Source organism: Giraffa tippelskirchi, chromosome 14 (assembly GCF_054371585.1).
Source record: "Giraffa tippelskirchi isolate mGirTip1 chromosome 14, T2T-mGirTip1v1.2.pri, whole genome shotgun sequence".
NCBI lineage: Eukaryota > Metazoa > Chordata > Mammalia > Artiodactyla > Giraffidae > Giraffa > Giraffa tippelskirchi.
The window spans coordinates 10,492,776-10,520,051 of NC_137288.1; the positions used below are offsets into that span (position 1 = coordinate 10,492,776).

General features: G+C 54.6%; 3 protein-coding genes and 1 long non-coding RNA gene across 4 annotated transcripts in view; 1 reads left to right on the forward strand and 3 right to left on the reverse strand.

Annotated features, from left to right (window-relative positions):
- LOC145534149 (uncharacterized) overlaps nucleotides 1-27,276 on the forward strand; it is a 541,812-nt gene that overhangs the window by 330,234 nt on the left and 184,302 nt on the right. The window contains exons 35-38 of the long non-coding RNA XR_014074275.1: nucleotides 2,999-3,110; nucleotides 10,646-10,757; nucleotides 18,290-18,401; nucleotides 25,936-26,047. This is a non-coding gene — a long non-coding RNA (uncharacterized LOC145534149). The remainder of the gene's footprint in view (nucleotides 1-2,998; nucleotides 3,111-10,645; nucleotides 10,758-18,289; nucleotides 18,402-25,935; nucleotides 26,048-27,276) is intronic.
- On the reverse strand, nucleotides 5,136-6,942 carry LOC145534117 (uncharacterized). Its single transcript, XM_081561489.1, has 3 exons — nucleotides 6,761-6,942; nucleotides 6,049-6,361; nucleotides 5,136-5,796 (listed from the first exon to the last, which is right to left on the reverse strand). Exons 1-3 carry the CDS (start codon nucleotides 6,893-6,895, stop codon nucleotides 5,168-5,170), a joined length of 1,077 nt encoding a protein of 358 aa, XP_081417615.1. The 5' UTR covers nucleotides 6,896-6,942; the 3' UTR covers nucleotides 5,136-5,167.
- LOC145534084 (uncharacterized) lies at nucleotides 12,791-14,600 on the reverse strand. The gene is made up of 3 exons (XM_081561452.1): nucleotides 14,408-14,600; nucleotides 13,696-14,008; nucleotides 12,791-13,443 (listed from the first exon to the last, which is right to left on the reverse strand). The coding sequence occupies exons 1-3, from the start codon at nucleotides 14,540-14,542 to the stop codon at nucleotides 12,815-12,817; spliced, it is 1,077 nt and encodes a 358-aa protein (XP_081417578.1). The 5' UTR covers nucleotides 14,543-14,600; the 3' UTR covers nucleotides 12,791-12,814.
- Nucleotides 20,427-22,244, reverse strand: LOC145534111 (uncharacterized). Its single transcript, XM_081561481.1, has 3 exons — nucleotides 22,052-22,244; nucleotides 21,340-21,652; nucleotides 20,427-21,087 (listed from the first exon to the last, which is right to left on the reverse strand). Exons 1-3 carry the CDS (start codon nucleotides 22,184-22,186, stop codon nucleotides 20,459-20,461), a joined length of 1,077 nt encoding a protein of 358 aa, XP_081417607.1. The 5' UTR covers nucleotides 22,187-22,244; the 3' UTR covers nucleotides 20,427-20,458.

Below are 27,276 nucleotides of genomic sequence, written 5' to 3' on the forward strand. Positions count from 1 at the left end.
TTTTCCTCTCCAAACCTTCCGTCCTTTTCCCCCTTCTGGGGTGGAAGGGCGCTGTCATTGCTTCTACCTTCGAGGCAGATTGAGGAAAAGTCTGGACCGTCGACTCCTTTCCTCTCTTTGGTTCCGTGTCTCTCTCTGGCTGTGTCCCTCTCTTTTCCTTTCTCAGTTCCGTCTGTGTCTTCCTCTTTCTCTCTCGTGTGTGGATGGATGGATGCTAGGGATGCACATGTATATGATTAGATGAGGGTTATGTTTTAGGGATAGGTTAGAGGGAGAGAAAGGCTTTAGGTCGGAGTTGGTCATGGGGGAAGGGTCAAGGGTGGTGGTGGTGTTGTTTCTTGGAATCTGAGTGCTGTGCATTCTTCGTCTCTTTCCATATGAACCCCTTCTCAGATACACCACTTGCAAGGAGTCTCTCATGTTCTGTTTCCTATCTTTTGCATTTGTGAATGCTTAGCTTCTCTGTTGTGAAGAGGTTCCATTGGATGGAAACCCATGGGTGTACTTCGTGTACCTCTTTGCCTTACTTGAAGAGACCCATTTCGACCTCCGCCCAGCAAATGGCAAGGAGACTCTGATGTTAAGGAGCCTTTGACCTACGCTTCTTTCTAGCTATCTCATGACATCAGTCTTTAGGGTGAGGTTTTCCCCCTATATTGAGGTGGTATGAGATCAAAACCAATAGCGTTCTTCAGATGTAGCTGTCTGGTTTTCCCATGGACATTGATTGAAGAGGCTTTCTTGTTCCCATTTGGATATTCTCCCCTTCTGTGTCAGAGATGAGTTGACCATGGATGCTGGGGTTTGTTTCTGGACCCTCCACTTTATTCCATCGATCTGGATCTGTGTGTGTTGTTGTATTCCCAATAGCATACTGTCCTGCTGCTGCTGCTGCGGCTAAGTCACTTCAGTCGTGTCTGACTCTGCGTGACCCCATGGCCTGCAGCCTACAAGGCTCCTCCGTCCAGGACGTTTTCCAGGCAAGAGTACTGGAGTGGGTCGCCATTGCCTTCTCCGATACTCTCCTGAGGATCCTAGTTTGGTCGTCTAATTTCCTTTCACACAACCTTGGATGTCCGTATCGGGGCTTTTTCGTCGGATTGTATTGACAGTTTAGGCTCTTTTCTGTCTCCGTACCCCTTTTGCAATTCTTTGTTCGGTGCGAAAATGCATTGGCATTTTGGGAGGAATAGCATCGAAGCTGTGGATTGCCTTGTGGGGCTGTGACATCATTTTCCCAATAGGAATTCTTTCAAGCCCTGAGCACAGCTTCTCTTTCCAGTGATTGGTGTGGGCTTGATCTTCCTTCTTCCATCTCTCGCCGCTTTGTGAGAACAGGTCCATCCTTCCCTTCTGGGTTAGATGGACTGGTGGGTATCACTTCAGTGAATGGCATTGTCAGTGGGGGTGATAATTCCCTTCTCGTTGGAAGACTTTGCTGTGAGTATTAGAAATGCAAGTGACTTCTCTTCCCCTTCCTCCCTGTCCATCTCTCAGAGCCACCGGGAAACAGAGGCCTCATCCACGGTCACACAGGCCTGAGGGGGTGCAACTAGACCGTTGTTTCTTCAGGCCCTCAGTGCTGGACATCATCCGGGATCCTCTGTGTGTGTCTTCCTCAGTCTGGTGTCCCTTCAGACCTTTCCCTAGTTTTCACAGGCTTGTTGCGTTGGTGTTCTTTGTCTGTTTGGAGACACATCCTTGATAAGCTTTGTGTTTCCACTCATTCGTCTCGCGATGTATGACCTGTCTTTTGCTTTTGTCATGAGGTCTTTCCCACAGTAGATATCTTTGATTTTGCAAAGTCCACTGTATTCTCTGGGTTTTTTTTTTTTTTTTTGTGGACTGGCTTTTAGTTTTGCGTGTGAAGACTCAAAGCACGTGTCCGGTTTCTGCTCATTGTTCTTCGAGATTTGTGACAAGTTTTCATGGAAAGTTTGTCTAGGGATAACTGGAAGTGAACTCGGTGTAAGGTGTCAAGTCTCCATCTCCATTCCTGTCATCCCCTGCAGTTTCCAATTCCCTGTTCCTGAGTGGTTTTAGAGACCTTGTGGGGAGTTTGGTTGCATTGGAGTTTGCATTTCCACCTTGATTCGATTCACACTGTTCTGCCCTCAGGGACACTGTCAAGGGGGAGTGAGGAGCAGCCTGCACTTCCAGCAGAGACCACACGGTGGGGCGAGTGCTGCTCTCCCCTCAGGGAGCCCCAGGCCACAGGCATCCCAGTGAGGAGCCAGCTCTGTGCTCAGCTGAAAGGAGTTAGTCTCTCAGGAGCCTCTGAGCCCTTGCCTTTGGATCACCCAGGGTGGGCATTTACTGGGACAGGAAAAATTGCCCTGAATTCCATGGACGGAAGAGCCTGGCTGTGTAGAGTTCGTGAGTTGCCGCGAATCAGACACAACTGAGGACACAAAAATTCTATAGATTAAAACACTTTTTGGGGGTGGGGGGTAGTGAAAGGGGGGGATGTGGGTTTTTTTGTCTTATATAATAGCCAAGGGAAATCTAGTTTAAACCTAAATTCACATAGACGGGAAAGGTATAGCTCTCCGTCACCCTATTAAAAAAAAAAAAAAAAACTACTAAACTTTTCTGAAAGTTTATTTAGTAGCTTCCTTGAGCAGTTCATTGTGAAGCATTTTTTTTTTTTCTGTGACATTGGCCTCATTAAAAAGCACGGTTTGCCTTTACTGGATAATTCTGTTCATTGGTTTCTTAGGGAACCTTGGTAATATTTGAGTTTCCTGGGGAGTATGGTCACATGACCTGGCCCTGGCCAATCGGTGCGTTCCACCTCCCTGGCCACTGTGATTGGCTCCGGGCTGGGGCAGTGCCCAATCGGGGCCCAGGGCCTGGCCTCCCGTTGGAAGCCAGGGGAAGACGAGCTGTCGTCCTGCTGGGGTAGGGGAAGGGGTGGGGCCGGGGGAGGTCAGGCTCCAGCAGTGGGAGGGGCGTGAGGCCCGCCTGCGGCAGTTGGTGACCTTCCTGCTCCCCTCAGGGCAGAGCCGCCGGCCTGAGAATGAGGGCGCTGCTGAGCCCAGGGCCTGGGATGGCCCGTTGCTGCTGTGGTCCCAGAGCTCCACCCGAGACCTGAGGGAAGCCGTCTGCCCGTGAGTCCTCTCCCGCTTGTCTGTCAGCTTGTTTGAACCATGCTGGGTTTTCTGCCCAGCTGGCTAAGGGGAGTCCCTGGAAATGCAAGGGTGTGGGTTTTGGCAGACTTCAGGGAAGACATGCCAGATGAGCCTGGGAGACTCCAGCTTAATCTGGATTCAGGAGATATCTCTTCGGGCCAGCTAGTAATTGTAGGATAAGCCTAATGAGTCTTCACAGGATGAAGAGAGTAACGTGCCAAGGTAGCAATCGATGTCCTCATTCGAGAGGATGAAGCTGGTGCTCAGAGAAGGGGGGAGCTTGGCCACAGCAAGGATGTGTGCACCCAGACAGAACCCCCAGATCCGGCCATTGGAGCTCAGGGAGGCCACTGGTGTGGCTTGTCCCTGTGGCAGGGGCCGAGGCACGCAGCCCACCCTGATTCCTGCGGGGGCCTGACTTGGGAAGTGCCATCTGGTAGCTTTGAGACTCACCAAACCAAATTGCACTGGAGAGAGGAGGGACACCTTCCTTCATCCACCCCCCACCCCCGCCGGATTCCCACATACCCTGACCCCTTTCTCCCGATTTCGGAGCCATTTCCAGAGTCCCGCTCATATGACCTCATTCGAAGTGCACTGTGGACGAGCTGCCATCTGCAGCTACTACCACAGCGGCCAAGGGCTTTAGCTCCCGACTACCTCCCTTCCTTTGGAACTTGGGGGCCCTCTACTCCCCACTTGCACACCACAGACCTTTGCTGAGGATTGTGGGGACCCTCACTCAGTTTGCAGTACGTTGTAGCCATCCCTGTCCTCTCTATACCTCCCTTGAAACTCAGCTTGTGAGCTCCTTTGGAGCAGCGTGGCCCACCTGGCTGCAACGGAAGAGACACAGCTGACAGTGAAACAACAGCTTAGATCTGAGACCCGGAAAGCTCTGTCAGAAGGGACCTCCCTCTTCACACCGTAGAGGCTGTAGGAGGCGCCAGGCTTTCGAACCAGTGCTGGGGCCAAAATGACTCCACAGCTGTTTTCCTTCCTGGGGAGGGTTCTGGCTCGAGTGGGAATGGCTCAAGTCTCCTAAGGTTCTGCAAGCCCACTGTGTGCAGATTCACGGTACACAGAGAGGAGAAGGTGGAGTCCTGCCCTGTAGGTGGTCACAGCTCACGGATGAGCCAGGCAGGCAGGCAGGCAGGGCATGAGAACACCTGAGCTGCCTTCCTGAGTGAATGGTGTGGGGGCAGAGGAAGAGAAGCCGGTCTGCTCCCTCGTGTGGTGCCCCGGGCAGGTTGTCCCCAGAGGAAACCCTTACGACGGTGAGGACTATCACTGCTGTTTCCCAAGGGGTTCCGTCGGTGCGTGTCTTCCCCGGAGCGGTCAGGCCGTCTCTCAAGTACACGGGCCATGGGCATTGCCTCTCCTTGGAACTTCCCATGTGTTTCTCTTTTTTATGGAACAGTGATTTTCTAGAGGGGTTCTGGGCCACAAGGATGTTGGGTCATTTTCTAGCCTTCTGTCATGAAGAACGCTTTCCTGGGTGTTGGGGTGGTTTGTTGTCCCAGCTCCCTTTCTTGGCTTCTTTTGGGAGCTGGTGCAACAAGACGAGCTCAGCCTCTGCCTTCTGGCTGAGATGTCACCCTTGACACAGCAATGCCTGCCTGGAGATAATCATGGCAGTTGCCAAAAGGGCTTCGTTTGGCACATGGTATCTTGAAAGGACGTACACCGTCCTTTCAGATATCAAAGGCTAGTTCAAATGACATACAAATGAGAACTCTCCAATGGAGTCTTACAGTAGTTGGAGAGTCCAAAAAACACTCCGTCAGTCATTTCACTGAGAGTCATTGATTGGGGACACCAAGAATATAGGAAGGAATGCACAAAGAAAGGATGAAATTGTGTTCAGGATCGGGGGAAGGGATGAACAGGGCGTGCTTGCCTTGAATCCAGGCTTTGTTGGGGGGGTGGGGCATAAAGATCAAACGGGTCTGAAACTACAAAGTGGTGATGGTAACACAGTATCACCAGAGTTACACAACAGTGTTCCCAAATTGCAACAATGATGAAAAAGTTTACTAATCCCAACTTAACCAACAAAAGTACAGGAAACCATACAAAAAATAAAACATCACCAGAAAGGTGGAAACAAACCAAATGCAAAGCAGTTCAGGGGAAAGGAACTCCATGTCCCCTGGGGGCAGACCGAGTTGCCAGCGTCCACGGTGAGCAGACGGGGATGGAGGCTGCAGAGCCGACCGCTCCCCTGGACGTGGTGTTTCCGGCAAGGGCTCTGGGTGTCTGTCCAGAGCGGGGGCTCGTTCTCCCTGCAGGGGTGGGTGAGTCATCGTGGGCGTCTGGGTGTTGCGCGGGAGCCAGGGCAGGCTCTCCCTGCCGAGGCGGTGACTCCTCCTCTGCCTCGGGTTCTCCTGCCAGAGCCCGAGCAGGTAGAGGTGCACGTGGAGGTGGAGGTTCTGGCTGAGGGGGTGGGACATCAGTGCCTGGGGCTGGGGGTCCTGCAGGCATGGAGATCCGATCTGCCCGGTGTGCTGGCCAGTACCCAGCTGGCCTGGTGTCTCTGCGAGGGCAAGTCTCGGTTCTCCATCTGCCCTCGGTGGATCCCTGGGTCCTGCACCTGGAGCCAGCACCTCTGTAGGGACAGGTCTGGGAAGCGGAGCCTGGTTCCAGTTGGAGGCCAGTGCTAGAGCTGGGGGAGAAGCAAAGTTTGCCCACAGGCCAGCCTTGGCATGTGCGTCTCCCGGGACAGAAAGCTTCCAAGAGATTCCCAAAGAATACCCAGCGTCGGATGTCTTTTGGGACTGAAGTGTGCAAGATGGGGGGCGGGGGGTGTGAGGCCAGCGCTTGCTGCAGGCCCAGCAGCAGCTTTCGGGGACTCGTCCCTGTGTAGCTCAGCACCCCCTCCCCACACACTCCCGTGCACCAGCCCCAGCGTCCTCACCTCTGTGCTCTGGCGTGCTGGGCTCCAGGTCCTCCTGCTGCCTCAGAGGCCGGGGTTCTCGGGACTCTGGGTCGGAGCCGGGTGTGCTGAGCTCCGTGGCAGCCTCAGACTGGGCCGCCGGGTGTATCCTGGGCGGTGTCTCGGCAGCAGGCCTTCCCCGCCTCCGCTTCTCCCCCGGTGGGGCTGATGCCTCCGTGGGCACGCTCACCTGGAGCCTGCACTGGGCCTCACGGGCGGGGGGGTGGTGCTCCGACCCCTCCCTCCGGGAGGTGGATGGGGTGTCCCCGTCCTCGGCCTCATCACGTGGGAAGCTCTGCAACGACAGTGACCGTCAGCCAGCCATGCTAGGAGTTTTCCGAGCTGGGCCTGGGCAGTGGAGCCGCTGCTTCTGCCTGCTCGAACTTCTCTTCCCAGAAGGGTCAGAGACGTGTGTCTGCTCAGATCCCCACCCGGGAGGAAAGAGTCCCACCTGAGGGTGTGAGGTCCGCCTGGGCGGCCGCCGCTGCCCGCACTCTCCCCATCCCGCCCAGCCTGCTCTCCCCTGGGGTGTGGACACAACTTGTCCGCAGGCTTCTGACCCCACATCCGCCTGGGCTTCCTTGAGGGAGACACACCCCAAGAAACCCGCATCCACACACACAGGCAAAGGACCCGGTGTTTCCGGGTGGCATGGGAGAGGCGGCCTGGTCCGTCCTGGGGCTCCCCGTGTTACCTTTCTGTTTCTCCGGGCAAAGGGCCAGAGGCCTCTCAGGGGTGTCCTGAGCCAACGTCGACAGGGTGCCTGCGCACACTGCCTGTGAGCACTCCTGAGGCCCCGGCCTCTGGGCAGGGGCAAACAGCAGAACATCCTGGCAGCCAGTGAACTGGCTGGGGGCTCCTCTCCGCTCTGGAGGCCTGGATACCCGGGCTGCGGGTTCTGTTGGTTTCTGTTGCCGGCAGGTGACATCATCTCCTGGGGTTCGTGCTGAGGTCCCTTCCCCAAAACTTCCCAAGGGAATCTCTGGGTTTCTGACTGCTCGACCACCCCCCTTAGGCCATGTGCAGGCACAGTGACACCCACACAGCCCAGCCCACAGCCCTGGGGAGGCCTGGGTTCAGCCAGGGCCTGAGCTCCGAGGACCCCACTGCTCTCAGACCAGGCTCCTTCTTCTCATAAGTGGTGTGGCCCTGGACAAGCATATGCCCCTCAGGGTTGCCCCAGTCTCTCCATCTGCAGAGTGGTGGTCATTCTCCCATCTGCTTCCTAGGTCTGTCGGCCTACGAGCAGCTCCATGCCTTTCCACCTGGGGCCGATATCACGTGGAGCTTGTGCGCTGAGACTTCAGAAAGAAAGATTCCATCCAGGGCTGACACAGCACAGAATGGGGCAGAACGAGGCCTGGATGTGCCGTGGTACCCAGGAAAAGGCACTCCCCCTCCTGACTGTTTTGAGACCCCGCATCCAAGTTGGAGGACCGAAAGGAAGACTCGAAGGTCTCCCTCTCTTATAGAAAAGAGTAGCCAACTTTCTGCTCCTCTGTTTCCATTGAGATTCTGTTCAAGTGTCCCAGCTCGGCTTCTGCGGGTGGCTGAGCTTCTAATGGCTCCCTGCGTTCTTGTCTTTTCCTCTCCAAACCTTCCGTCCTTTTCCCCCTTCTGGGGTGGAAGGGCGCTGTCATTGCTTCTACCTTCGAGGCAGATTGAGGAAAAGTCTGGACCGTCGACTCCTTTCCTCTCTTTGGTTCCGTGTCTCTCTCTGGCTGTGTCCCTCTCTTTTCCTTTCTCAGTTCCGTCTGTGTCTTCCTCTTTCTCTCTCGTGTGTGGATGGATGGATGCTAGGGATGCACATGTATATGATTAGATGAGGGTTATGTTTTAGGGATAGGTTAGAGGGAGAGAAAGGCTTTAGGTCGGAGTTGGTCATGGGGGAAGGGTCAAGGGTGGTGGTGGTGTTGTTTCTTGGAATCTGAGTGCTGTGCATTCTTCGTCTCTTTCCATATGAACCCCTTCTCAGATACACCACTTGCAAGGAGTCTCTCATGTTCTGTTTCCTATCTTTTGCATTTGTGAATGCTTAGCTTCTCTGTTGTGAAGAGGTTCCATTGGATGGAAACCCATGGGTGTACTTCGTGTACCTCTTTGCCTTACTTGAAGAGACCCATTTCGACCTCCGCCCAGCAAATGGCAAGGAGACTCTGATGTTAAGGAGCCTTTGACCTACGCTTCTTTCTAGCTATCTCATGACATCAGTCTTTAGGGTGAGGTTTTCCCCCTATATTGAGGTGGTATGAGATCAAAACCAATAGCGTTCTTCAGATGTAGCTGTCTGGTTTTCCCATGGACATTGATTGAAGAGGCTTTCTTGTTCCCATTTGGATATTCTCCCCTTCTGTGTCAGAGATGAGTTGACCATGGATGCTGGGGTTTGTTTCTGGACCCTCCACTTTATTCCATCGATCTGGATCTGTGTGTGTTGTTGTATTCCCAATAGCATACTGTCCTGCTGCTGCTGCTGCGGCTAAGTCACTTCAGTCGTGTCTGACTCTGCGTGACCCCATGGCCTGCAGCCTACCAGGCTCCTCCGTCCAGGACGTTTTCCAGGCAAGAGTACTGGAGTGGGTCGCCATTGCCTTCTCCGATACTCTCCTGAGGATCCTAGTTTGGTCGTCTAATTTCCTTTCACACAACCTTGGATGTCCGTATCGGGGCTTTTTCGTCGGATTGTATTGACAGTTTAGGCTCTTTTCTGTCTCCGTACCCCTTTTGCAATTCTTTGTTCGGTGCGAAAATGCATTGGCATTTTGGGAGGAATAGCATCGAAGCTGTGGATTGCCTTGTGGGGCTGTGACATCATTTTCCCAATAGGAATTCTTTCAAGCCCTGAGCACAGCTTCTCTTTCCAGTGATTGGTGTGGGCTTGATCTTCCTTCTTCCATCTCTCGCCGTTTTGTGAGAACAGGTCCATCCTTCCCTTCTGGGTTAGATGGACTGGTGGGTATCACTTCAGTGAATGGCATTGTCAGTGGGGGTGATAATTCCCTTCTCGTTGGAAGACTTTGCTGTGAGTATTAGAAATGCAAGTGACTTCTCTTCCCCTTCCTCCCTGTCCATCTCTCAGAGCCACCGGGAAACAGAGGCCTCATCCACGGTCACACAGGCCTGAGGGGGTGCAACTAGACCGTTGTTTCTTCAGGCCCTCAGTGCTGGACATCATCCGGGATCCTCTGTGTGTGTCTTCCTCAGTCTGGTGTCCCTTCAGACCTTTCCCTAGTTTTCACAGGCTTGTTGCGTTGGTGTTCTTTGTCTGTTTGGAGACACATCCTTGATAAGCTTTGTGTTTCCACTCATTCGTCTCGCGATGTATGACCTGTCTTTTGCTTTTGTCATGAGGTCTTTCCCACAGTAGATATCTTTGATTTTGCAAAGTCCACTGTATTCTCTGGGTTTTTTTTTTTTTTTGTGGACTGGCTTTTAGTTTTGTGTGTGAAGACTCAAAGCACGTGTCCGGTTTCTGCTCATTGTTCTTCGAGATTTGTGACAAGTTTTCATGGAAAGTTTGTCTAGGGATAACTGGAAGTGAACTCGGTGTAAGGTGTCAAGTCTCCATCTCCATTCCTGTCATCCCCTGCAGTTTCCAATTCCCTGTTCCTGAGTGGTTTTAGAGACCTTGTGGGGAGTTTGGTTGCATTGGAGTTTGCATTTCCACCTTGATTCGATTCACACTGTTCTGCCCTCAGGGACACTGTCAAGGGGGAGTGAGGAGCAGCCTGCACTTCCAGCAGTGACCACACGGTGGGGCGAGTGCTGCTCTCCCCTCAGGGAGCCCCAGGCCACAGGCATCCCAGTGAGGAGCCAGCTCTGTGCTCAGCTGAAAGGAGTTAGTCTCTCAGGAGCCTCTGAGCCCTTGCCTTTGGATCACCCAGGGTGGGCATTTACTGGGACAGAAAAAATTGCCCTGAATTCCATGGACGGAAGAGCCTGGCTGTGTAGAGTTCGTGAGTTGCCGCGAATCAGACACAACTGAGGACACAAAGATTCTATAGATTAAAACACTTTTTGGGGGTGGGGGGGAGTGAAAGGGGGGGACGTGGGCTTTTTTGTCTTATATAATAGCCAAGGGAAATCTAGTTTAAACCTAAATTCACATAGACGGGAAAGGTATAGCTCTCCGTCACCCTATTAAAAAAAAAAAAAAAAACTACTAAACTTTTCTGAAAGTTTATTTAGTAGCTTCCTTGAGCAGTTCATTGTGAAGCATTTTTTTTTTTTTCTGTGACATTGGCCTCATTAAAAAGCACGGTTTGCCTTTACTGGATAATTCTGTTCATTGGTTTCTTAGGGAACCTTGGTAATATTTGAGTTTCCTGGGGAGTATGGTCACATGACCTGGCCCTGGCCAATCGGTGCGTTCCACCTCCCTGGCCACTGTGATTGGCTCCGGGCTGGGGCAGTGCCCAATCGGGGCCCAGGGCCGGGCCTCCCGTTGGAAGCCAGGGGAAGACGAGCTGTCGTCCTGCTGGGGTAGGGGAAGGGGTGGGGCCGGGGGAGGTCAGGCTCCAGCAGTGGGAGGGGCGTGAGGCCCGCCTGCGGCAGTTGGTGACCTTCCTGCTCCCCTCAGGGCAGAGCCGCCGGCCTGAGAATGAGGGCGCTGCTGAGCCCAGGGCCTGGGATGGCCCGTTGCTGCTGTGGTCCCAGAGCTCCACCCGAGACCTGAGGGAAGCCGTCTGCCCGTGAGTCCTCTCCCGCTTGTCTGTCAGCTTGTTTGAACCATGCTGGGTTTTCTGCCCAGCTGGCTAAGGGGAGTCCCTGGAAATGCAAGGGTGTGGGTTTTGGCAGACTTCAGGGAAGACATGCCAGATGAGCCTGGGAGACTCCAGCTTAATCTGGATTCAGGAGATATCTCTTCGGGCCAGCTAGTAATTGTAGGATAAGCCTAATGAGTCTTCACAGGATGAAGAGAGTAACGTGCCAAGGTAGCAATCGATGTCCTCATTCGAGAGGATGAAGCTGGTGCTCAGAGAAGGGGGGAACTTGGCCACAGCAAGGAGGTGTGCACCCAGACAGAACCCCCAGATCCGGCCATTGGAGCTCAGGGAGGCCACTGGTGTGGCTTGTCCCTGTGGCAGGGGCCGAGGCACGCAGCCCACCCTGATTCCTGCGGGGGCCTGACTTGGGAAGTGCCATCTGGTAGCTTTGAGACTCACCAAACCAAATTGCACTGGAGAGAGGAGGGACACCTTCCTTCATCCACCCCCCACCCCCGCCGGATTCCCACATACCCTGACCCCTTTCTCCCGATTTCGGAGCCATTTCCAGAGTCCCGCTCATATGACCTCATTCGAAGTGCACTGTGGACGAGCTGCCATCTGCAGCTACTACCACAGCGGCCAAGGGCTTTAGCTCCCGACTACCTCCCTTCCTTTGGAACTTGGGGGCCCTCTACTCCCCACTTGCACACCACAGACCTTTGCTGAGGATTGTGGGGACCCTCACTCAGTTTGCAGTACGTTGTAGCCATCCCTGTCCTCTCTATACCTCCCTTGAAACTCAGCTTGTGAGCTCCTTTGGAGCAGCGTGGCCCACCTGGCTGCAACGGAAGAGACACAGCTGACAGTGAAACAACAGCTCAGATCTGAGACCCGGAAAGCTCTGTCAGAAGGGACCTCCCTCTTCACACCGTAGAGGCTGTAGGAGGCGCCAGGCTTTCGAACCAGTGCTGGGGCCAAAATGACTCCACAGCTGTTTTCCTTCCTGGGGAGGGTTCTGGCTCGAGTGGGAATGGCTCAAGTCTCCTAAGGTTCTGCAAGCCCACTGTGTGCAGATTCACGGTACACAGAGAGGAGAAGGTGGAGTCCTGCCCTGTAGGTGGTCACAGCTCACGGATGAGCCAGGCAGGCAGGCAGGCAGGGCATGAGAACACCTGAGCTGCCTTCATGAGTGAATGGTGTGGGGGCAGAGGAAGAGAAGCCGGTCTGCTCCCTCGTGTGGTGCCCCGGGCAGGTTGTCCCCAGAGGAAACCCTTACGACGGTGAGGACTATCACTGCTGTTTCCCAAGGGGTTCCGTCGGTGCGTGTCTTCCCCGGAGCGGTCAGGCCCTCTCTCAAGTACACGGGCCATGGGCATTGCCTCTCCTTGGAACTTCCCATGTGTTTCTCTTTTTTATGGAACAGTGATTTTCTAGAGGGGTTCTGGGCCACAAGGATGTTGGGTCATTTTCTAGCCTTCTGTCATGAAGAACGCTTTCCTGGGTGTTGGGGTGGTTTGTTGTCCCAGCTCCCTTTCTTGGCTTCTTTTGGGAGCTGGTGCAACAAGACGAGCTCAGCCTCTGCCTTCTGGCTGAGATGTCACCCTTGACACAGCAATGCCTGCCTGGAGATAATGATGGCAGTTGCCAAAAGGGCTTCGTTTGGCACATGGTATCTTGAAAGGACGTACACCGTCCTTTCAGATATCAAAGGCTAGTTCAAATGACATACAAATGAGAACTCTCCAATGGAGTCTTACAGTAGTTGGAGAGTCCAAAAAACACTCCGTCAGTCATTTCACTGAGAGTCATTGATTGGGGACACCAAGAATATAGGAAGGAATGCACAAAGAAAGGATGAAATTGTGTTCAGGATCGGGGGAAGGGATGAACAGGGCGTGCTTGCCTTGAATCCAGGCTTTGTTGGGGGGGTGAGGCATAAAGATCAAACGGGTCTGAAACTACAAAGTGGTGATGGTAACACAGTATCACCAGAGTTACACAACAGTGTTCCCAAATTGCAACAATGATGAAAAAGTTTACTAATCCCAACTTAACCAACAAAAGTACAGGAAACCATACAAAAAATAAAACATCACCAGAAAGGTGGAAACAAACCAAATGCAAAGCAGTTCAGGGGAAAGGAACTCCATGTCCCCTGGGGGCAGACCGAGTTGCCAGCGTCCACGGTGAGCAGACGGGGATGGAGGCTGCAGAGCCGACCGCTCCCCTGGACGTGGTGTTTCCGGCAAGGGCTCTGGGTGTCTGTCCAGAGCGGGGGCTCGTTCTCCCTGCAGGGGTGGGTGAGTCATCGTGGGCGTCTGGGTGTTGCGCGGGAGCCAGGGCAGGCTCTCCCTGCCGAGGCGGTGACTCCTCCTCTGCCTCGGGTTCTCCTGCAAGAGCCCGAACAGGTAGAGGTGCACGTGGAGGTGGAGGTTCTGGCTGAGGGGGTGGGACATCAGTGCCTGGGGCTGGGGGTCCTGCAGGCATGGAGATCCGATCTGCCCGGTGTGCTGGCCAGTACCCAGCTGGCCTGGTGTCTCTGCGAGGGCAAGTCTCGGTTCTCCATCTGCCCTCGGTGGATCCCTGGGTCCTGCACCTGGAGCCAGCACCTCTGTAGGGACAGGTCTGGGAAGCGGAGCCTGGTTCCAGTTGGAGGCCAGTGCTAGAGCTGGGGGAGAAGCAAAGTTTGCCCACAGGCCAGCCTTGGCATGTGCGTCTCCCGGGACAGAAAGCTTCCAAGAGATTCCCAAAGAATACCCAGCGTCGGATGTCTTTTGGGACTGAAGTGTGCAAGATGGGGGGCGGGGGGTGTGAGGCCAGCGCTTGCTGCAGGCCCAGCAGCAGCTTTCGGGGACTCGTCCCTGTGTAGCTCAGCACCCCCTCCCCACACACTCCCGTGCACCAGCCCCAGCGTCCTCACCTCTGTGCTCTGGCGTGCTGGGCTCCAGGTCCTCCTGCTGCCTCAGAGGCCGGGGTTCTCGGGACTCTGGGTCGGAGCCGGGTGTGCTGAGCTCCGTGGCAGCCTCAGACTGGGCCGCCGGGTGTATCCTGGGCGGTGTCTCGGCAGCAGGCCTTCCCCGCCTCCGCTTCTCCCCCGGTGGGGCTGATGCCTCCGTGGGCACGCTCACCTGGAGCCTGCACTGGGCCTCACGGGCGGGGGGGTGGTGCTCCGACCCCTCCCTCCGGGAGGTGGATGGGGTGTCCCCGTCCTCGGCCTCATCACGTGGGAAGCTCTGCAACGACAGTGACCGTCAGCCAGCCATGCTAGGAGTTTTCCGAGCTGGGCCTGGGCAGTGGAGCCGCTGCTTCTGCCTGCTCGAACTTCTCTTCCCAGAAGGGTCAGAGACGTGTGTCTGCTCAGATCCCCACCCGGGAGGAAAGAGTCCCACCTGAGGGTGTGAGGTCCGCCTGGGCGGCCGCCGCTGCCCGCACTCTCCCCATCCCGCCCAGCCTGCTCTCCCCTGGGGTGTGGACACAACTTGTCCGCAGGCTTCTGACCCCACATCCGCCTGGGCTTCCTTGAGGGAGACACACCCCAAGAAACCCGCATCCACACACACAGGCAAAGGACCCGGTGTTTCCGGGTGGCATGGGAGAGGCGGCCTGGTCCGTCCTGGGGCTCCCCGTGTTACCTTTCTGTTTCTCCGGGCAAAGGGCCAGAGGCCTCTCGGGGGTGTCCTGAGCCAACGTCGACAGGGTGCCCGCGCACACTGCCTGTGAGCACTCCTGAGGCCCCGGCCTCTGGGCAGGGGCAAACAGCAGAACATCCTGGCAGCCAGTGAACTGGCTGGGGGCTCCTCTCCGCTCTGGAGGCCTGGATACCCGGGCTGCGGGTTCTGTTGGGTTCTGTTGCCGGCAGGTGACATCATCTCCTGGGGTTCGTGCTGAGGTCCCTTCCCCAAAACTTCCCAAGGGAATCTCTGGGTTTCTGACTGCTCGACCACCCCCCTTAGGCCATGTGCAGGCACAGTGACACCCACACAGCCCAGCCCACAGCCCTGGGGAGGCCTGGGTTCAGCCAGGGCCTGAGCTCCGAGGACCCCACTGCTCTCAGACCAGGCTCCTTCTTCTCATAAGTGGTGTGGCCCTGGACAAGCATATGCCCCTCAGGGTTGCCCCAGTCTCTCCATCTGCAGAGTGGTGGTCATTCTCCCATCTGCTTCCTAGGTCTGTCGGCCTACGAGCAGCTCCATGCCTTTCCACCTGGGGCCGATATCACGTGGAGCTTGTGCGCTGAGACTTCAGAAAGAAAGATTCCATCCAGGGCTGACACAGCACAGAATGGGGCAGAACGAGGCCTGGATGTGCCGTGGTACCCGGGAAAAGGCACTCCCCCTCCTGACTGTTTTGAGACCCCGCATCCAAGTTGGAGGACCGAAAGGAAGACTCGAAGGTCTCCCTCTCTTATAGAAAAGAGTAGCCAACTTTCTGCTCCTCTGTTTCCATTGAGATTCTGTTCAAGTGTCCCAGCTCGGCTTCTGCGGGTGGCTGAGCTTCTAATGGCTCCCTGCATTCTTGTCTTTTCCTCTCCAAACCTTCCGTCCTTTCCCCCCTTCTGGGGTGGAAGGGCGCTGTCATTGCTTCTACCTTCGAGGCAGATTGAGGAAAAGTCTGGACCGTCGACTCCTTTCCTCTCTTTGCTTCCGTGTCTCTCTCTGGCTGTGTCCCTCTCTTTTCCTTTCTCAGTTCCGTCTGTGTCTTCCTCTTTCTCTCTCGTGTGTGGATGGATGGATGCTAGGGATGCACATGTATATGATTAGATGAGGGTTATGTTTTAGGGATAGGTTAGAGGGAGAGAAAGGCTTTAGGTCGGAGTTGGTCATGGGGGAAGGGTCAAGGGTGGTGGTGGTGTTGTTTCTTGGAATCTGAGTGCTGTGCATTCTTCGTCTCTTTCCATATGAACCCCTTCTCAGATACACCACTTGCAAGGAGTCTCTCATGTTCTGTTTCCTATCTTTTGCATTTGTGAATGCTTAGCTTCTCTGTTGTGAAGAGGTTCCATTGGATGGAAACCCATGGGTGTACTTCGTGTACCTCTTTGCCTTACTTGAAGAGACCCATTTCGACCTCCGCCCAGCAAATGGCAAGGAGACTCTGATGTTAAGGAGCCTTTGACCTACGCTTCTTTCTAGCTATCTCATGACATCAGTCTTTAGGGTGAGGTTTTCCCCCTATATTGAGGTGGTATGAGATCAAAACCAATAGCGTTCTTCAGATGTAGCTGTCTGGTTTTCCCATGGACATTGATTGAAGAGGCTTTCTTGTTCCCATTTGGATATTCTCCCCTTCTGTGTCAGAGATGAGTTGACCATGGATGCTGGGGTTTGTTTCTGGACCCTCCACTTTATTCCATCGATCTGGATCTGTGTGTGTTGTTGTATTCCCAATAGCATACTGTCCTGCTGCTGCTGCTGCGGCTAAGTCACTTCAGTCGTGTCTGACTCTGCGTGACCCCATGGCCTGCAGCCTACCAGGCTCCTCCGTCCAGGACGTTTTCCAGGCAAGAGTACTGGAGTGGGTCGCCATTGCCTTCTCCGATACTCTCCTGAGGATCCTAGTTTGGTCGTCTAATTTCCTTTCACACAACCTTGGATGTCCGTATCGGGGCTTTTTCGTCGGATTGTATTGACAGTTTAGGCTCTTTTCTGTCTCCGTACCCCTTTTGCAATTCTTTGTTCGGTGCGAAAATGCATTGGCATTTTGGGAGGAATAGCATCGAAGCTGTGGATTGCCTTGTGGGGCTGTGACATCATTTTCCCAATAGGAATTCTTTCAAGCCCTGAGCACAGCTTCTCTTTCCAGTGATTGGTGTGGGCTTGATCTTCCTTCTTCCATCTCTCGCCGTTTTGTGAGAACAGATCCATCCTTCCCTTCTGGGTTAGATGGACTGGTGGGTATCACTTCAGTGAATGGCATTGTCAGTGGGGGTGATAATTCCCTTCTCGTTGGAAGACTTTGCTGTGAGTATTAGAAATGCAAGTGACTTCTCTTCCCCTTCCTCCCTGTCCATCTCTCAGAGCCACCGGGAAACAGAGGCCTCATCCACGGTCACACAGGCCTGAGGGGGTGCAACTAGACTGTTGTTTCTTCAGGCCCTCAGTGCTGGACATCATCCGGGATCCTCTGTGTGTGTCTTCCTCAGTCTGGTGTCCCTTCAGACCTTTCCCTAGTTTTCACAGGCTTGTTGTGTTGGTGTTATTTGTCTGTTTGGAGACACATCCTTGATAAGCTTTGTGTTTCCACTCATTCGTCTCGCGATGTATGACCTGTCTTTTGCTTTTGTCATGAGGTCTTTCCCACAGTAGATATCTTTGATTTTGCAAAGTCCACTGTATTCTCTGGGTTTTTTTTTGTGGACTGGCTTTTAGTTTTGTGTGTGAAGACTCAAAGCACGTGTCCGGTTTCTGCTCATTGTTCTTCGAGATTTGTGACAAGTTTTCATGGAAAGTTTGTCTAGGGATAACTGGAAGTGAACTCGGTGTAAGGTGTCAAGTCTCCATCTCCATTCCTGTCATCCCCTGCAGTTTCCAATTCCCTGTTCCTGAGTGGTTTTAGAGACCTTGTGGGGAGTTTGGTTGCATTGGAGTTTGCATTTCCACCTTGATTCGATTCACACTGTTCTGCCCTCAGGGACACTGTCAAGGGGGAGTGAGGAGCAGCCTGCACTTCCAGCAGTGACCACACGGTGGGGCGAGTGCTGCTCTCCCCTCAGGGAGCCCCAGGCCACAGGCATCCCAGTGAGGAGCCAGCTCTGTGCTCAGCTGAAAGGAGTTAGTCTCTCAGGAGCCTCTGAGCCCTTGCCTTTGGATCACCCAGGGTGGGCATTTACTGGGACAGAAAAAATTGCCCTGAATTCCATGGACGGAAGAGCCTGGCTGTGTAGAGTTCGTGAGTTGCCGCGAATCAGACACAACTGAGGACACAAAGATTCTATAGATTAAAACACTTTTTGGGGGTGGGGGGGAGTGAAAGGGGGGGATGTGGGCTTTTTTGTCTTATATAATAGCCAAGGGAAATCTAGTTTAAACCTAAATTCACATAGACGGGAAAGGTATAGCTCTCCGTCACCCTATTAAAAAAAAAAAAAAAAAAAACTACTAAACTTTTCTGAAAGTTTATTTAGTAGCTTCCTTGAGCAGTTCATTGTGAAGCATTTTTTTTTTTTTCTGTGACATTGGCCTCATTAAAAAGCACGGTTTGCCTTTACTGGATAATTCTGTTCATTGGTTTCTTAGGGAACCTTGGTAATATTTGAGTTTCCTGGGGAGTATGGTCACATGACCTGGCCCTGGCCAATCGGTGCGTTCCACCTCCCTGGCCACTGTGATTGGCTCCGGGCTGGGGCAGTGCCCAATCGGGGCCCAGGGCCGGGCCTCCCGTTGGAAGCCAGGGGAAGACGAGCTGTCGTCCTGCTGGGGTAGGGGAAGGGGTGGGGCCGGGGGAGGTCAGGCTCCAGCAGTGGGAGGGGCGTGAGGCCCGCCTGCGGCAGTTGGTGACCTTCCTGCTCCCCTCAGGGCAGAGCCGCCGGCCTGAGAATGAGGGCGCTGCTGAGCCCAGGGCCTGGGATGGCCCGTTGCTGCTGTGGTCCCAGAGCTCCACCCGAGACCTGAGGGAAGCCGTCTGCCCGTGAGTCCTCTCCCGCTTGTCTGTCAGCTTGTTTGAACCATGCTGGGTTTTCTGCCCAGCTGGCTAAGGGGAGTCCCTGGAAATGCAAGGGTGTGGGTTTTGGCAGACTTCAGGGAAGACATGCCAGATGAGCCTGGGAGACTCCAGCTTAATCTGGATTCAGGAGATATCTCTTCGGGCCAGCTAGTAATTGTAGGATAAGCCTAATGAGTCTTCACAGGATGAAGAGAGTAACGTGCCAAGGTAGCAATCGATGTCCTCATTCGAGAGGATGAAGCTGGTGCTCAGAGAAGGGGGGAACTTGGCCACAGCAAGGAGGTGTGCACCCAGACAGAACCCCCAGATCCGGCCATTGGAGCTCAGGGAGGCCACTGGTGTGGCTTGTCCCTGTGGCAGGGGCCGAGGCACGCAGCCCACCCTGATTCCTGCGGGGGCCTGACTTGGGAAGTGCCATCTGGTAGCTTTGAGACTCACCAAACCAAATTGCACTGGAGAGAGGAGGGACACCTTCCTTCATCCACCCCCCACCCCCGCCGGATTCCCACATACCCTGACCCCTTTCTCCCGATTTCGGAGCCATTTCCAGAGTCCCGCTCATATGACCTCATTCGAAGTGCACTGTGGACGAGCTGCCATCTGCAGCTACTACCACAGCGGCCAAGGGCTTTAGCTCCCGACTACCTCCCTTCCTTTGGAACTTGGGGGCCCTCTACTCCCCACTTGCACACCACAGACCTTTGCTGAGGATTGTGGGGACCCTCACTCAGTTTGCAGTACGTTGTAGCCATCCCTGTCCTCTCTATACCTCCCTTGAAACTCAGCTTGTGAGCTCCTTTGGAGCAGCGTGGCCCACCTGGCTGCAACGGAAGAGACACAGCTGACAGTGAAACAACAGCTTAGATCTGAGACCCGGAAAGCTCTGTCAGAAGGGACCTCCCTCTTCACACCGTAGAGGCTGTAGGAGGCGCCAGGCTTTCGAACCAGTGCTGGGGCCAAAATGACTCCACAGCTGTTTTCCTTCCTGGGGAGGGTTCTGGCTCGAGTGGGAATGGCTCAAGTCTCCTAAGGTTCTGCAAGCCCACTGTGTGCAGATTCACGGTACACAGAGAGGAGAAGGTGGAGTCCTGCCCTGTAGGTGGTCACAGCTCACGGATGAGCCAGGCAGGCAGGCAGGCAGGGCATGAGAACACCTGAGCTGCCTTCCTGAGTGAATGGTGTGGGGGCAGAGGAAGAGAAGCCGGTCTGCTCCCTCGTGTGGTGCCCCGGGCAGGTTGTCCCCAGAGGAAACCCTTACGACGGTGAGGACTATCACTGCTGTTTCCCAAGGGGTTCCGTCGGTGCGTGTCTTCCCCGGAGCGGTCAGGCCGTCTCTCAAGTACACGGGCCATGGGCATTGCCTCTCCTTGGAACTTCCCATGTGTTTCTCTTTTTTATGGAACAGTGATTTTCTAGAGGGGTTCTGGGCCACAAGGATGTTGGGTCATTTTCTAGCCTTCTGTCATGAAGAACGCTTTCCTGGGTGTTGGGGTGGTTTGTTGTCCCAGCTCCCTTTCTTGGCTTCTTTTGGGAGCTGGTGCAACAAGACGAGCTCAGCCTCTGCCTTCTGGCTGAGATGTCACCCTTGACACAGCAATGCCTGCCTGGAGATAATCATGGCAGTTGCCAAAAGGGCTTCGTTTGGCACATGGTATCTTGAAAGGACGTACACCGTCCTTTCAGATATCAAAGGCTAGTTCAAATGACATACAAATGAGAACTCTCCAATGGAGTCTTACAGTAGTTGGAGAGTCCAAAAAACACTCCGTCAGTCATTTCACTGAGAGTCATTGATTGGGGACACCAAGAATATAGGAAGGAATGCACAAAGAAAGGATGAAATTGTGTTCAGGATCGGGGGAAGGGATGAACAGGGCGTGCTTGCCTTGAATCCAGGCTTTGTTGGGGGGGTGGGGCATAAAGATCAAACGGGTCTGAAACTACAAAGTGGTGATGGTAACACAGTATCACCAGAGTTACACAACAGTGTTCCCAAATTGCAACAATGATGAAAAAGTTTACTAATCCCAACTTAACCAACAAAAGTACAGGAAACCATACAAAAAATAAAACATCACCAGAAAGGTGGAAACAAACCAAATGCAAAGCAGTTCAGGGGAAAGGAACTCCATGTCCCCTGGGGGCAGACCGAGTTGCCAGCGTCCACGGTGAGCAGACGGGGATGGAGGCTGCAGAGCCGACCGCTCCCCTGGACGTGGTGTTTCCGGCAAGGGCTCTGGGTGTCTGTCCAGAGCGGGGGCTCGTTCTCCCTGCAGGGGTGGGTGAGTCATCGTGGGCGTCTGGGTGTTGCGCGGGAGCCAGGGCAGGCTCTCCCTGCCGAGGCGGTGACTCCTCCTCTGCCTCGGGTTCTCCTGCCAGAGCCCGAGCAGGTAGAGGTGCACGTGGAGGTGGAGGTTCTGGCTGAGGGGGTGGGACATCAGTGCCTGGGGCTGGGGGTCCTGCAGGCATGGAGATCCGATCTGCCCGGTGTGCTGGCCAGTACCCAGCTGGCCTGGTGTCTCTGCGAGGGCAAGTCTCGGTTCTCCATCTGCCCTCGGTGGATCCCTGGGTCCTGCACCTGGAGCCAGCACCTCTGTAGGGACAGGTCTGGGAAGCGGAGCCTGGTTCCAGTTGGAGGCCAGTGCTAGAGCTGGGGGAGAAGCAAAGTTTGCCCACAGGCCAGCCTTGGCATGTGCGTCTCCCGGGACAGAAAGCTTCCAAGAGATTCCCAAAGAATACCCAGCGTCGGATGTCTTTTGGGACTGAAGTGTGCAAGATGGGGGGCGGGGGGTGTGAGGCCAGCGCTTGCTGCAGGCCCAGCAGCAGCTTTCGGGGACTCGTCCCTGTGTAGCTCAGCACCCCCTCCCCACACACTCCCGTGCACCAGCCCCAGCGTCCTCACCTCTGTGCTCTGGCGTGCTGGGCTCCAGGTCCTCCTGCTGCCTCAGAGGCCGGGGTTCTCGGGACTCTGGGTCGGAGCCGGGTGTGCTGAGCTCCGTGGCAGCTTCAGACTGGGCCGCCGGGTGTATCCTGGGCGGTGTCTCGGCAGCAGGCCTTCCCCGCCTCCGCTTCTCCCCCGGTGGGGCTGATGCCTCCGTGGGCACGCTCACCTGGAGCCTGCACTGGGCCTCACGGGCGGGGGGGTGGTGCTCCGACCCCTCCCTCCGGGAGGTGGATGGGGTGTCCCCGTCCTCGGCCTCATCACGTGGGAAGCTCTGCAACGACAGTGACCGTCAGCCAGCCATGCTAGGAGTTTTCCGAGCTGGGCCTGGGCAGTGGAGCCGCTGCTTCTGCCTGCTCGAACTTCTCTTCCCAGAAGGGTCAGAGACGTGTGTCTGCTCAGATCCCCACCCGGGAGGAAAGAGTCCCACCTGAGGGTGTGAGGTCCGCCTGGGCGGCCGCCGCTGCCCGCACTCTCCCCATCCCGCCCAGCCTGCTCTCCCCTGGGGTGTGGACACAACTTGTCCGCAGGCTTCTGACCCCACATCCGCCTGGGCTTCCTTGAGGGAGACACACCCCAAGAAACCCGCATCCACACACACAGGCAAAGGACCCGGTGTTTCCGGGTGGCATGGGAGAGGCGGCCTGGTCCGTCCTGGGGCTCCCCGTGTTACCTTTCTGTTTCTCCGGGCAAAGGGCCAGAGGCCTCTCGGGGGTGTCCTGAGCCAACGTCGACAGGGTGCCCGCGCACACTGCCTGTGAGCACTCCTGAGGCCCCGGCCTCTGGGCAGGGGCAAACAGCAGAACATCCTGGCAGCCAGTGAACTGGCTGGGGGCTCCTCTCCGCTCTGGAGGCCTGGATACCCGGGCTGCGGGTTCTGTTGGGTTCTGTTGCCGGCAGGTGACATCATCTCCTGGGGTTCGTGCTGAGGTCCCTTCCCCAAAACTTCCCAAGGGAATCTCTGGGTTTCTGACTGCTCGACCACCCCCCTTAGGCCATGTGCAGGCACAGTGACACCCACACAGCCCAGCCCACAGCCCTGGGGAGGCCTGGGTTCAGCCAGGGCCTGAGCTCCGAGGACCCCACTGCTCTCAGACCAGGCTCCTTCTTCTCATAAGTGGTGTGGCCCTGGACAAGCATATGCCCCTCAGGGTTGCCCCAGTCTCTCCATCTGCAGAGTGGTGGTCATTCTCCCATCTGCTTCCTAGGTCTGTCGGCCTACGAGCAGCTCCATGCCTTTCCACCTGGGGCCGATATCACGTGGAGCTTGTGCGCTGAGACTTCAGAAAGAAAGATTCCATCCAGGGCTGACACAGCACAGAATGGGGCAGAACGAGGCCTGGATGTGCCGTGGTACCCAGGAAAAGGCACTCCCCCTCCTGACTGTTTTGAGACCCCGCATCCAAGTTGGAGGACCGAAAGGAAGACTCGAAGGTCTCCCTCTCTTATAGAAAAGAGTAGCCAACTTTCTGCTCCTCTGTTTCCATTGAGATTCTGTTCAAGTGTCCCAGCTCGGCTTCTGCGGGTGGCTGAGCTTCTAGTGGCTCCCTGCGTTCTTGTCTTTTCCTCTCCAAACCTTCCGTCCTTTTCCCCCTTCTGGGGTGGAAGGGCGCTGTCATTGCTTCTACCTTCGAGGCAGATTGAGGAAAAGTCTGGACCGTCGACTCCTTTCCTCTCTTTGGTTCCGTGTCTCTCTCTGGCTGTGTCCCTCTCTTTTCCTTTCTCAGTTCCGTCTGTGTCTTCCTCTTTCTCTCTCGTGTGTGGATGGATGGATGCTAGGGATGCACATGTATATGATTAGATGAGGGTTATGTTTTAGGGATAGGTTAGAGGGAGAGAAAGGCTTTAGGTCGGAGTTGGTCATGGGGGAAGGGTCAAGGGTGGTGGTGGTGTTGTTTCTTGGAATCTGAGTGCTGTGCATTCTTCGTCTCTTTCCATATGAACCCCTTCTCAGATACACCACTTGCAAGGAGTCTCTCATGTTCTGTTTCCTATCTTTTGCATTTGTGAATGCTTAGCTTCTCTGTTGTGAAGAGGTTCCATTGGATGGAAACCCATGGGTGTACTTCGTGTACCTCTTTGCCTTACTTGAAGAGACCCATTTCGACCTCCGCCCAGCAAATGGCAAGGAGACTCTGATGTTAAGGAGCCTTTGACCTACGCTTCTTTCTAGCTATCTCATGACATCAGTCTTTAGGGTGAGGTTTTCCCCCTATATTGAGGTGGTATGAGATCAAAACCAATAGCGTTCTTCAGATGTAGCTGTCTGGTTTTCCCATGGACATTGATTGAAGAGGCTTTCTTGTTCCCATTTGGATATTCTCCCCTTCTGTGTCAGAGATGAGTTGACCATGGATGCTGGGGTTTGTTTCTGGACCCTCCACTTTATTCCATCGATCTGGATCTGTGTGTGTTGTTGTATTCCCAATAGCATACTGTCCTGCTGCTGCTGCTGCGGCTAAGTCACTTCAGTCGTGTCTGACTCTGCGTGACCCCATGGCCTGCAGCCTACAAGGCTCCTCCGTCCAGGACGTTTTCCAGGCAAGAGTACTGGAGTGGGTCGCCATTGCCTTCTCCGATACTCTCCTGAGGATCCTAGTTTGGTCGTCTAATTTCCTTTCACACAACCTTGGATGTCCGTATCGGGGCTTTTTCGTCGGATTGTATTGACAGTTTAGGCTCTTTTCTGTCTCCGTACCCCTTTTGCAATTCTTTGTTCGGTGCGAAAATGCATTGGCATTTTGGGAGGAATAGCATCGAAGCTGTGGATTGCCTTGTGGGGCTGTGACATCATTTTCCCAATAGGAATTCTTTCAAGCCCTGAGCACAGCTTCTCTTTCCAGTGATTGGTGTGGGCTTGATCTTCCTTCTTCCATCTCTCGCTGCTTTGTGAGAACAGGTCCATCCTTCCCTTCTGGGTTAGATGGACTGGTGGGTATCACTTCAGTGAATGGCATTGTCAGTGGGGGTGATAATTCCCTTCTCGTTGGAAGACTTTGCTGTGAGTATTAGAAATGCAAGTGACTTCTCTTCCCCTTCCTCCCTGTCCATCTCTCAGAGCCACCGGGAAACAGAGGCCTCATCCACGGTCACACAGGCCTGAGGGGGTGCAACTAGACCGTTGTTTCTTCAGGCCCTCAGTGCTGGACATCATCCGGGATCCTCTGTGTGTGTCTTCCTCAGTCTGGTGTCCCTTCAGACCTTTCCCTAGTTTTCACAGGCTTGTTGCGTTGGTGTTCTTTGTCTGTTTGGAGACACATCCTTGATAAGCTTTGTGTTTCCACTCATTCGTCTCGCGATGTATGACCTGTCTTTTGCTTTTGTCATGAGGTCTTTCCCACAGTAGATATCTTTGATTTTGCAAAGTCCACTGTATTCTCTCGGTTTTTTTTTTTTTTTTGTGGACTGGCTTTTAGTTTTGCGTGTGAAGACTCAAAGCACGTGTCCGGTTTCTGCTCATTGTTCTTCGAGATTTGTGACAAGTTTTCATGGAAAGTTTGTCTAGCGATAACTGGAAGTGAACTCGGTGTAAGGTGTCAAGTCTCCATCTCCATTCCTGTCATCCCCTGCAGTTTCCAATTCCCTGTTCCTGAGTGGTTTTAGAGACCTTGTGGGGAGTTTGGTTGCATTGGAGTTTGCATTTCCACCTTGATTCGATTCACACTGTTCTGCCCTCAGGGACACTGTCAAGGGGGAGTGAGGAGCAGCCTGCACTTCCAGCAGTGACCACACGGTGGGGCGAGTGCTGCTCTCCCCTCAGGGAGCCCCAGGCCACAGGCATCCCAGTGAGGAGCCAGCTCTGTGCTCAGCTGAAAGGAGTTAGTCTCTCAGGAGCCTCTGAGCCCTTGCCTTTGGATCACCCAGGGTGGGCATTTACTGGGACAGAAAAAATTGCCCTGAATTCCATGGACGGAAGAGCCTGGCTGTGTAGAGTTCGTGAGTTGCCGCGAATCAGACACAACTGAGGACACAAAAATTCTATAGATTAAAACACTTTTTGGGGGTGGGGGGGAGTGAAAGGGGGGGATGTGGGTTTTTTTGTCTTATATAATAGCCAAGGGAAATCTAGTTTAAACCTAAATTCACATAGACGGGAAAGGTATAGCTCTCCGTCACCCTATTAAAAAAAAAAAAAAAAACTACTAAACTTTTCTGAAAGTTTATTTAGTAGCTTCCTTGAGCAGTTCATTGTGAAGCATTTTTTTTTTTCTGTGACATTGGCCTCATTAAAAAGCACGGTTTGCCTTTACTGGATAATTCTGTTCATTGGTTTCTTAGGGAACCTTGGTAATATTTGAGTTTCCTGGGGAGTATGGTCACATGACCTGGCCCTGGCCAATCGGTGCGTTCCACCTCCCTGGCCACTGTGATTGGCTCCGGGCTGGGGCAGTGCCCAATCGGGGCCCAGGGCCTGGCCTCCCGTTGGAAGCCAGGGGAAGACGAGCTGTCGTCCTGCTGGGGTAGGGGAAGGGGTGGGGCCGGGGGAGGTCAGGCTCCAGCAGTGGGAGGGGCGTGAGGCCCGCCTGCGGCAGTTGGTGACCTTCCTGCTCCCCTCAGGGCAGAGCCGCCGGCCTGAGAATGAGGGCGCTGCTGAGCCCAGGGCCTGGGATGGCCCGTTGCTGCTGTGGTCCCAGAGCTCCACCCGAGACCTGAGGGAAGCCGTCTGCCCGTGAGTCCTCTCCCGCTTGTCTGTCAGCTTGTTTGAACCATGCTGGGTTTTCTGCCCAGCTGGCTAAGGGGAGTCCCTGGAAATGCAAGGGTGTGGGTTTTGGCAGACTTCAGGGAAGACATGCCAGATGAGCCTGGGAGACTCCAGCTTAATCTGGATTCAGGAGATATCTCTTCGGGCCAGCTAGTAATTGTAGGATAAGCCTAATGAGTCTTCACAGGATGAAGAGAGTAACGTGCCAAGGTAGCAATCGATGTCCTCATTCGAGAGGATGAAGCTGGTGCTCAGAGAAGGGGGGAACTTGGCCACAGCAAGGAGGTGTGCACCCAGACAGAACCCCCAGATCCGGCCATTGGAGCTCAGGGAGGCCACTGGTGTGGCTTGTCCCTGTGGCAGGGGCCGAGGCACGCAGCCCACCCTGATTCCTGCGGGGGCCTGACTTGGGAAGTGCCATCTGGTAGCTTTGAGACTCACCAAACCAAATTGCACTGGAGAGAGGAGGGACACCTTCCTTCATCCACCCCCCACCCCCGCCGGATTCCCACATACCCTGACCCCTTTCTCCCGATTTCGGAGCCATTTCCAGAGTCCCGCTCATATGACCTCATTCGAAGTGCACTGTGGACGAGCTGCCATCTGCAGCTACTACCACAGCGGCCAAGGGCTTTAGCTCCCGACTACCTCCCTTCCTTTGGAACTTGGGGGCCCTCTACTCCCCACTTGCACACCACAGACCTTTGCTGAGGATTGTGGGGACCCTCACTCAGTTTGCAGTACGTTGTAGCCATCCCTGTCCTCTCTATACCTCCCTTGAAACTCAGCTTGTGAGCTCCTTTGGAGCAGCGTGGCCCACCTGGCTGCAACGGAAGAGACACAGCTGACAGTGAAACAACAGCTTAGATCTGAGACCCGGAAAGCTCTGTCAGAAGGGACCTCCCTCTTCACACCGTAGAGGCTGTAGGAGGCGCCAGGCTTTCGAACCAGTGCTGGGGCCAAAATGACTCCACAGCTGTTTTCCTTCCTGGGGAGGGTTCTGGCTCGAGTGGGAATGGCTCAAGTCTCCTAAGGTTCTGCAAGCCCACTGTGTGCAGATTCACGGTACACAGAGAGGAGAAGGTGGAGTCCTGCCCTGTAGGTGGTCACAGCTCACGGATGAGCCAGGCAGGCAGGCAGGCAGGGCATGAGAACACCTGAGCTGCCTTCCTGAGTGAATGGTGTGGGGGCAGAGG

Excerpts from the sequence above, each read along its gene's own strand:
- LOC145534111 (XM_081561481.1), bottom strand. The coding sequence starts at position 22,186 with ATGTTCTGCTGTTTGCCCCTGCCCAGAGGCCGGGGCCTCAGGAGTGCT. Across the intron at positions 21,653-22,051 it reads TTGCCCGGAGAAACAGAAAG|AGCTTCCCACGTGATGAGGC; the intron begins GTAACACGGGGA and ends CTGTCGTTGCAG. Across the intron at positions 21,088-21,339 it reads CAGCACGCCAGAGCACAGAG|CTCTAGCACTGGCCTCCAAC; the intron begins GTGAGGACGCTG and ends CTTCTCCCCCAG.
- LOC145534084 (XM_081561452.1), bottom strand. The coding sequence starts at position 14,542 with ATGTTCTGCTGTTTGCCCCTGCCCAGAGGCCGGGGCCTCAGGAGTGCT. Across the intron at positions 14,009-14,407 it reads TTGCCCGGAGAAACAGAAAG|AGCTTCCCACGTGATGAGGC; the intron begins GTAACACGGGGA and ends CTGTCGTTGCAG. Across the intron at positions 13,444-13,695 it reads CAGCACGCCAGAGCACAGAG|CTCTAGCACTGGCCTCCAAC; the intron begins GTGAGGACGCTG and ends CTTCTCCCCCAG.
- LOC145534117 (XM_081561489.1), bottom strand. The coding sequence starts at position 6,895 with ATGTTCTGCTGTTTGCCCCTGCCCAGAGGCCGGGGCCTCAGGAGTGCT. Across the intron at positions 6,362-6,760 it reads TTGCCCGGAGAAACAGAAAG|AGCTTCCCACGTGATGAGGC; the intron begins GTAACACGGGGA and ends CTGTCGTTGCAG. Across the intron at positions 5,797-6,048 it reads CAGCACGCCAGAGCACAGAG|CTCTAGCACTGGCCTCCAAC; the intron begins GTGAGGACGCTG and ends CTTCTCCCCCAG.